At 37.6% G+C, this 9,494-nt stretch overlaps 2 protein-coding genes across 7 annotated transcripts in view; one reads left to right on the top strand and one right to left on the bottom strand.

Annotated features, from left to right (window-relative positions):
- The window catches only part of Fam216a (family with sequence similarity 216 member A), an 11,780-nt gene extending 4,099 nt beyond the window's left edge, over positions 1–7,681 (top strand). For 2 of the 4 annotated variants that reach the window (XM_010604430.2, XM_010604429.2), the window contains exons 3-7: positions 1,446–1,567; positions 3,742–3,871; positions 3,946–4,129; positions 5,237–5,319; positions 6,930–7,676. In XM_010604430.2, the coding sequence (XP_010602732.1) occupies positions 1,446–1,567; positions 3,742–3,871; positions 3,946–4,129; positions 5,237–5,319; positions 6,930–7,048 (638 nt within the window). In that variant the 3' untranslated portion in view covers positions 7,049–7,676. Of the gene's footprint in view, positions 1–1,445; positions 1,568–3,741; positions 3,872–3,945; positions 4,130–5,236; positions 5,320–6,929 lie in introns of all 4 variants that reach the window. The other 2 variants (XM_010604431.2, XM_010604432.2) reach the window with 2 other exon arrangements.
- A 522-nt stretch (positions 7,682–8,203) lies between these two features.
- Vps29 (VPS29 retromer complex component) overlaps positions 8,204–9,494 on the bottom strand; it is an 8,314-nt gene continuing 7,023 nt past the window's right edge. Inside the window, exons 3-4 of one of the 3 annotated variants that reach the window (XM_010604437.3) lie at positions 8,939–9,174; positions 8,204–8,697 (exon numbers count right to left, since the gene is read on the bottom strand). In XM_010604437.3, the coding sequence (XP_010602739.1) occupies positions 8,580–8,697; positions 8,939–9,174 (354 nt within the window). In that variant the 3' untranslated portion in view covers positions 8,204–8,579. The remainder of the gene's footprint in view (positions 8,698–8,938; positions 9,175–9,494) is intronic. The other 2 variants (XM_010604438.3, XM_010604439.2) reach the window with 2 other exon arrangements.

Here is a 9,494-nt window from a genome sequence, read left to right as displayed (position 1 = left end):
TGTAATAGGGATTGAACTCAGGACATTGTGCTTGCAAGGCAGTCACAAAGCCACTGAGCTAAATCCCTGGCCCTGAAAATTTTTTAGAAAGGGATGGGGATGTAGCTCAACGCAAAGGCCCTGGGTCCATTCCTCAGTACCACAGAAAAAAACTATGTTTGCAATTTCATGAAATAATCATCAAAGTAAAAAACTTTTGACTATTCCAGTAATGACATCCCTTCCCCCAAATCTGAGTTCATGCAAGGTATTCAGTTGTCATATTTCTTAGCTTTTCCATCTGGAACAGTTCCTAAGTGTTTGTGTTTCATGACATTGACATTTATGAAGAACACAGGCCAGTTCTGTAGGTTTTACCTCAATATGAGTTTGTTTGATGGTTGGTTCCTCTTGAGAAGATTCAGGTCATAACAGTTCCGTGGTACTGAATTTGTCCTGACACCTGCTCTGGATCAGTCAGTAAACATTTTGATCATTTGCTCCAGCTGATATCAGGCAGCCTTTATCCATTATAAAATTACTATTTTAACCATTGTAAAGGTATATTCTGGAATCATATTTTCATTGAATTTGCTAATGTTACAGAGTTCTTGCACTGCCAAACTTTACCTCAGAACCCAAAGAAAGAAATGGTACAATGGACAGTATATTAAAACTTGATTCATGTGCATTTTTGTAATTTTAGTCTTTTTTTTTTTTTTTTTTGGTACCAGGGATCGAACTGAGGACCTTGTGCTTGACAAGGTTATATTTTGTTTGTTTGTTTGTTTGTTTTTTTGCAGGGGGACCTGGGGATCAAACTCAGGTCCCTGCGCTTGCAAAGCAGGCAGCAGAACTAATGAGCCAAATCCCCAGCTGACAAGGTTATATTTTGAAACCATGTATGTATTGTAATTCCTCCAACTTTCATCCATTAGTTTTATCTAGTTTCTCCAAATCCTAACCAACACACTTTCCCTCCACCCCTTTGTGACAGCTATCCTAATGGGTATCTCATTTTTTACACTTGATCTTGGCCAAAAGGCTGAGAAGTGATGGGTAGCGCTCTCTCTCTCTCTCTCTTTTTTTTTTTTTAAGTACTGGAGCTTGAACTCGGGTCCGTGTGCCTGCAAGGCAGGCAGTGGAACCACTGAGCTAAATCCCTGGCCCTATGGGTATCTCATTTTTTAAAAAATGTGTATTCCTAGTAATAAGTAATACTGTGCATCTTATGTGCTTATTGGCTATTTCTGTATCTTCTTTGGAGATGTGTCTAGTCAAGATGTTTGTGTGCTCTACAACCAAAGAGCATGCCATACAGTCTCTTCCAGTTTACCATCTGATTTAAAATCCTTATCACCATTCCAGGATAATGGTTGATACAGTGTAAATATCTAGATATTATTGATTAAACTTCTTGAACTTATCTTTGCCTCTGAAATTCACAATAATATGCTTGCTTACAGATAGAATCAAAGATGGACACAAAGTGAACTCACACATAGCTAAGCTGCAAGAGGTATGGAAAACTCCTCAAATTCAAACAATTCACATCTCTAAATCAATGATGGGTGCATCCTTTCTAAAGGTATGCCAGCAGGGAATTTGTGTGTGTCTGAGAGAGAGAGAGAGAGAGAGAGAGAGAGAGAGAGAGAGAGAGAGAGAGCGAGCACGCGAGCACATGCACTAGGGTCTTGTGCTTATTAGGCAAAGACTCTACCAGAGTTATATTCTAATTTCCAAGGAAAAATTTAAATAACATTATTCTTACCAGGGATGGTGGCACATTCCTATAATCCTAGCACTTTGGAGGCTGAGGCAGGAGGATTGCCATGAGTTTAAGCCCAGCCTGGGCTACATTGAGACCCTGTCAAAAAAAAAAAATCCTTAAAATTTAGAGCTTAACTTTTTTTTTACCAGGGATCAAACTCAGGACCTTGCACTTGTAAGGCAGGCGGCAGAACCACTGAGCTAAATCTCCCAGCCCTAGAGCTGAACTTTTTACTAAACTACTTAAGTAGAGATTAAGGCACTGATGATCACAAATTTTTACCCAGCATACTACCTAGAAGTCAATAAATACCAGTTGGGAAAACTCACGAATAAATGCAAGGATTATAGGTTCCCCATCATAAGAATTCTTTTAGAGCTTTATAATACTTCATATTTAATGTATTTTTACTCAAGAAGCTCAAGGCTCCAACTACAAAGATATTAAGGAAATTTTATTCTAGTGTTGAAAACTCAACCACAACATTTTAAGAACTACAAAATTAGATGAAAGCAGGTAAAGAAAATGGCAATAGGATCTTGCAGTTGTTGACTTATACTAAAGATCATAGTTGTGGGAAACAAGTAAAGTGGTTTGTGCCTGTAGTCCCAGTTACTTAGAAGGCTAAAGCAGGATTCATTGAGCCCATCTGTTCAGGACCAGCCATGGCAATAAAGTTAAAAGATCATATTTGCAGCTGGGCATGGTGGTACACACCTGTAATCCTAGCACTTGGGAGGCTGAGGCAAGAGGATTGCCATCAGTTTGAAGCTAACCTGGGTTACATAGTAAGTTCAAGGTGAGCCTGGATTATACAGCAAGATCCTGTCTCAGCCAAAAAAAAGGCCACACGAATAAAAATATTACAGCTGTTAAAAGTATATCTCTAGAGCAATGTTAATATGTGAATAATGATTTGTGTACACTGGTAAAATTTTCTGAACATTTTTATTTTTATCTGGATTTGTTACTGATTCAGTACAGTAAATCCTATGTGTATAAACATATGCATATATCATAGTCTCACATCTTCAACAGTAACTTCAACATCAGAAAGTACACTGATCAAAATTACTTAGATTGGTGACCAACATGTTATGGCCTATATCCTACACAGATATTCTTCTGGAAAAGACTGTTTCTTTATTTGAGAATAAGTAGAGTAATTGGGTTTTAGGTACCATGTTATACCTCTGAGATCACATTAAGAATGCAAGATGCCCCCACTGAGGCACATGGGAACTAAAATTTGCTGTTACAGTAGATTACTCCTTCCTTGTTCCTCTAGGGTTGTGGGTTCTTAAAGCTCATAGGACACTTGAGTACAATGGCAAAATAACTTTTGTACTTTTTTTTCATCTCCCCTGGCAGTGGAGTTTGGGGGATTGAATGTTGGGCCTCACACATGCTAGCCAAGTGCTATAGTCTCAGCCCTTTTCACATATTTGAGAAAGAGTCTTGAGTTTCCCAGGCTGGGCTCAAACTTGTGATCCTCCTGTCTCAACCTCCTGAGTAGCTATAATTACAGGTGTGTGCCACTGTACATAGCTCACTTGCTGTCTTTAAATGGCTATTTTTCTCTCTTTGGGCAAAGTTATCATAGTTGAATTTGCTTAAGTAAAAGGTACAGATGGTACTGCTCTCCTGAACATCCATCTTTTCGGATAAGGAAGGTTGCTACTTCTGTTCCCCAACACAGACTACAAATCCTCTTATTCTGCCTTTTTCTTTTTTTTGGTTATTTTGAGACAGGGTCTCACTATGTAGTTGAGATTGACCTGGGACTCACAATGTACTCCAGGCTGGTCTTGAACTCACAGCAATCCTCCTGCCTCAGCCTTCTGAGTGCTGGGATTACAGGTGTGCGCCACCACGCCCAGCAAAAAAAATTTGTTTTTTTTAGTACTGGGGATAGAACTTGGGACCTTGTGCTTGCAAGGCAGGTGCTGGAACCGCTGAGCTAAATCTCCGGCCCTTATTCTGTCTTTTAGCATCCAGATCTCACCAAGGGCCAGAAGCGTTATCTGTGCAGCATCGCTAAGATCTATAATGCAAACTACCTGAGGACATTAATGAAGGGACAGTACATGAATGTGATTCAACGCAGCTCACTAAAGCCAGGCAGGTGACCTCCAGTTAGCTTCTCCCTGTTTTTCACATGCAGTGAGTCTTCTAACAAGTGATTTGTATGGCAGGTGTCCTCATTCATCACAGGAGTCGCCTCAGCTCTCGTTACTCACAGAAGCAGCATTACCCATGCACTACATGGCGACACCAGCGGGAAAGAGAGGACTCTTCTAGCAGCGCAGCTGCATCTGCATCTGCATCTGAAATGATCATTCAGCATTCTCTTTGGCAGCCAGTGAGAAACAAAGAAGGGTCTGTTTCTTATTTGTTTGTTGTGGCTTATTTTTTTCACCACTGGGGAATGAACTCAGGGCTTTCCCACACTGAACTAAATCCCTAGTCCTTTTTAAATTTTGAGACAGGGTCTCACTATGTCACTCAGTTGTCCAGGCTGGGCTCAAACTTGTGATCTTCCTGCTGTGGTTAAAGGCATGCACCACTGTGCCTGGCTATTTGGTTCTTGAGCTACGGTCTCACTCTGCAGCCTAGTCTGGCCTTGAACTCACAATCCTGTCTCTACCTCCGGAGTGCTGAGATTAAAGGCAGGCACCACCATGCCCAGCCTGTTTCTTAGGACTTAAGGAGGAAATTTGCCCAATTTTATCTAGAGGTTAGCAAAGTGATATTAAAATTTGTATTCCTTAATATGTTCACTTTTACAGGACTGGGGATTTAGCTCAGTGGTTCTGCTGCTTGTCTCACAAGTGTAAAGACCCAAGTTCAATCCCTGGTACCAAAAAAAAAAAATGTTCACTTTTACTGAACTCAGAATAGGATGGACAAAAAGCACAAAAGGATCTTAGTTTCACTTCACTGAGCTGAATGAGATGTGCCACTTTTACAACGTATTTTGTGGAAATGTAAAAACTGCTTGATTAACTAGAAATATAGACTGCCTCTTTAATATGATCCCTTCAAATTCAAAATAATGCAAATAATTCTAAAAGGAGAAATATAAAGTTGCTTCTCCATAGGGGAATTAACATAAGGCAACAAAGGAAAGAGGCCTTAGTATTCAAATTGTGCTATAATAGTTTTGCATTGCCAAGTTAATAAATCATAGGAGAATTTGGGGGCTGAAATGGTCTCCTGTAATTCCAGAAGCTAAGAAAAAGAATTTCTGGGGCCAGGGATTTAGCTCAGTGGTTCTGCCATCCTGAGTTTGATCCCCAGTACCAAAAAAAAAAAAAAGAATTTGTGGGCCAGGGACATAGCTCAGCAGCATAGTGTCTGTCTGGCAAGCATGAGGCTCTGAGTTCAATTCCTAGTACCCCCCCCAAAAAAAAGAATTTGTGTAGTCTTCCACACCATTAGGCAGCTGTTCATGTTGGCTACAACTAAGATATCTCCTTATTACAGGTTAAAAACTGGATATGCATCTAAAATAAGATGTAAGTCACTGAAGATTTTTAGAAGACCGAGTAAACTGTTCATGCAATCAGGTAAATATGAAATTTAAAGGTATACACATGCATTTTTGAAGATACTATCTTTAAGAATTATTATTGGTTTTTTTTGGTACTAGGTATCAAACTCAGGATCTTGCGCTTGTGAGGCAGGCACAGTGCCATTAGCTAAATCCCTGACCCACCTTTAAGAATTACTAAACCAAACAGTTTCATTTTGAAGACATTAAAAGTTTTAGAATGTGATCTGACTGTTTCAGATAAAAATGCTAAACATGAAACAGATTATCCTTTCATTTGCAAGAACATACTGCTTTGCTAGGTGTGGTAGCACATGCCTGGAATCCTAGCACCCAGGATACTGAGGCAGAAGGATGTCCGAGAGTTCAAGGCTGACCTGAGCTACATAGTGCGCTCAAGGCAGCCTCAACTATATAGGAAGACGCTGTCTAAAACAAAACCAAATGAACAAACAAAAAAACCCAAAACATACTGCTCATGGAGGTGAGATTCAAGGCATTTCTTTTTCTCCTTTTAGTGGAGCTAGGGCTCAAACCCAGGACTTTACACATGCTAAATGATAGGTGCTCTATTCCCAGCCTTTCAAGATATTTCTAATTCTAAGCAAAGAAATTTACAGTATCAAGGTCAAAGACTTCACAGAGAATGAATCCATCAGAACCCAGATCCATGAACATAACCTTTTCAAGTCATCACTCTTTTTATGAGTTACTGCCATTTTTGGATGCTCAGCCTTTTGTACAGCATCTCGTACTTTACAAAGGGCAATATCACTTACACAGTTTTGTTTGATATTCAACAAACCAGCAGACGCAAGCCAAGCAGGTGATTATCAACATTTTACAGATGAAAACTGAGAAATCCAGACTTTGGAAGGACTGCATAAAGGATCCTTCTGTCACAACTATAAAATAGTACAAAATTAAAAAGGCAAAACAGGAAGACTGAAGAATCAAAAGTATTTCTCAGAATTAGAAAGGGCATAGGATTATGTGGAAGTTGAATAATTTCCTAGTCACCATGATAGTGGCAAAGAATAGGGGGAAGTTAGGCCACTGAATTGACATTACATCAGTCAGTGACAGTGTCACCAAGCTCTGATGCCAGTATTTATACTGTGCCTATCCAAGGAAGGAGGGAAAATGTATGGGAGAAAGTGGTTTCCAGAGAATACGTACATACAGAAAACCTAGACAGATAGGGGAAAAGTCATTATGGCCCTCAAGAGAAGGAACTAAAGAACAGTGGAGAGACACTGAAGGCTATGACTAACCATTTTAACATCCAACCAAAAGATTTAGAAAATCTATAGGAATATAATACTCAGAGAATTTGTTAAACAGACCCTTGATTAGAATATAAATCTATGGGGCCAGGGATTTAGCTCAGTGGTGCTGCTACCTGCCTTGAAAATGCCAAGTCCTGAGTTCGATCCCAGTTACCAAAAAAAAAGAGAATATAATTCTAAGAAACTTAATTTAAAGAGTAACTGATTTGGGTCAAGCAGAGGTGACTAAAAGCTGAAAACCAAGGGCAGTTTGTCTTTGCTAAAGGCATAGTCAGGTCATTTTGTAAGTTGTATTTCAAATTTTATTTTCAAAACTGACAAACTACTTTTCCTTCAGTTTCTTCAAATGATTCTGGATCATACATGAATGAAGAAAAAAAGGAAGATGATCAGTTAAATAAATGTATGCAATCAATGTCCATTGAAGAACAGGGAGAACATCTAATGTTAACCTGATAAGTCTTGTTACTGATTTCAAACAGCAGCTGATATCCAGATATCATGCCAAAGGGGTCGTAAATTGTGCCCTGTGTGTAGGATAGTGTTATTCATCATTAAGTAGTCATCTATTTGGTTTGTTCAGAAACTTTCACAATTGTAATTGGTCTGATATAGTTTATGTACCAGTGCCATTTGTGTAACAGAATTTATGTGTAATGTATGCTTGTATTTCTGTCTAGGTAAATTAGTTTTTCTTGTCACTTAAAGTTGAATTATTTTTCTTTAAATCTGACAAATGCGTTGTATAGTTCTTTCTGTTTACAATAAATGCTAATATGGCAACATTAGAATATTCTACAAGTATTTTCTTGATTAGGCTGAACTATAGATACAGAATAGCATTTGATAGTAATAACATCATGACTTGCAAAGAAGGTGTTCAATAAATATTTGCTACTTGAATATAATTTAGAAATGTAAAACAAGTCAAAAGTGGTGGCACATTACTGTCATCCCAGAACTCTGGGAGGCTGAGGCAAGAGAATGGCAAGTTTGAGTGCAGCCTGGCAACTCAGGAAGAATCTAACTCAAAAAAATTTTTTTAATTAAATAATTAAAAAGTTCTGGGTTTATTCCATAGTCATGTAACAAACAAACAAATGTGCCTCATAAAAATTGTCACTCAAACTAGATTCAGTTGAGAATAGCTGCACTGATGAGAGGATTTTTTTGGTGTTACTGGAGATCGAACTCATGTTACTCTATAACTTCCCTAATATCTTTAGCTCTATTTTATTTAGAAATAGGGTCTCACTAGGCTGAACTCAAACTTCTGATCTTCCTATCTCAACCTCCAAGTAGCCTAGATTACAAGTGTGAGCCTCCACACTTGGCAATGAGAAGATTCTTTATTCACTCCAGTACGCCAAACTTATGGTTTAAAAAGTATTTTGTTAAACCTTGAAAAATGGGAGTAGCGACAGTATGAAGAACCACTGCTATTTTAACATGTCAATATGGTATATTACCTAGAAAATGTGAGGTTAACATTATGACACAGAAAAGAGAGCTCTGAAAGGTCATCTCATCAATTTCACTTTAATACTTATATCCACACAGTTTCATCTGGTCTCTAAATTTTTGTTTTTAAAAATTAAACACACATTATCAAGAAATTATAAATGAAAGGTAAACATTTAGTATTGGAGAAGAGAAAAATGTATACAGAAAGTCTAGATTCTTTCTCTTCATGCATTATTTTGTAATAAAGTCCAAATACCAACTTTGAAGCTACTATAGTATAAGGATAAATTTTTCTTAACATGTGACCATTTACTGTGTGGTGAGTTTTTTCATAAGCCATATACTATAATGTAAACTAAATATATTCTTATAGTTTACAAGAAGCATAGAGCAATATGTACTAACAGAGAAGATGTATTTTACTGCAAACTATTATAAACGATACAGTTGTGTGGCTCTTAAATGTTTAATTACTTGAACAAGGGAATGAAGAACAAACACAATCATGAAGACAGGCCTGGCTTTAAGATTTTTTGTATTCAATTCGTTCTACTTTCACGTCATCTCCAATTAGCTGATAGACATAAGTGACCACTGTAGAAGCTTGGATATCCATCAACACAAATGACGGAATAATATTTCTGGAAAGGAAAAAAAAATCATTTATACTAAAAAGCATAAGCACTATAAATTTCTACTGAAGATAATAATATGGACTCAAGGAAAAATCTGACTACTTACATTTTAAAAAGAACAATTAACAAAAGATTACCATAAAGTACAGAATTATTTAAAAGGTTACATTTCTCTTTTATGAGATGTTACCCATGCAGTTACTAACCTTACCAAATCCCCCAAATTCCTAAATTGTACACTACTTACGTTTCCAAGGCGTTATATGCCCCAGTGGCAGAACCTGGATTAATGTAGAATTTATTTTCATGTTCAAATGCTTCAAATTTGTGTGTATGTCCTGAGATAAGAATGTCCACGTCAAACTGCCTCTGCAACAGGGCTAAGCTGGCCATATCTCCCCACGGAATAACTTGATGTCCATGGATTAGACCAATTTTGAACTGTCCCACAGTCACAACTTTCTGTTCTGGGTAATTCAGATTCTAACATAAGAAAAAGACAAAAGGAAAATATATATTTTAGAGATGGTACAAAATATCTGTTTGCTCAACATTATAAGGATGTCTTGATAAAGCACCTCACAACAAATACATTTATACATATTTGATGTCTTTAGTATAAAATACTTATTCCTAAAATATAATTATTCAAATGGAAACTGGAATCTATCACCCAATCCCTTTATTGTGTTTATAAAATATGGGTTCTTTGGGCTAGGGATTTAGCTCAGTGGCACCACACCTGCCTTACAAGAGCAAAGTCCTGAGTTTAATCTGCAGTACTGCAAAAAAAAAAAAAAAGG

Source organism: Fukomys damarensis, unplaced genomic scaffold, assembly GCF_012274545.1.
Source record: "Fukomys damarensis isolate Sample0158 unplaced genomic scaffold, DMR_v1.0_HiC HiC_scaffold_12, whole genome shotgun sequence".
Lineage (NCBI taxonomy): Eukaryota > Metazoa > Chordata > Mammalia > Rodentia > Bathyergidae > Fukomys > Fukomys damarensis.
The sequence above is the reverse complement of the archived record's forward strand: the minus strand, read 5'-3'. Positions and strand labels throughout refer to the sequence as shown.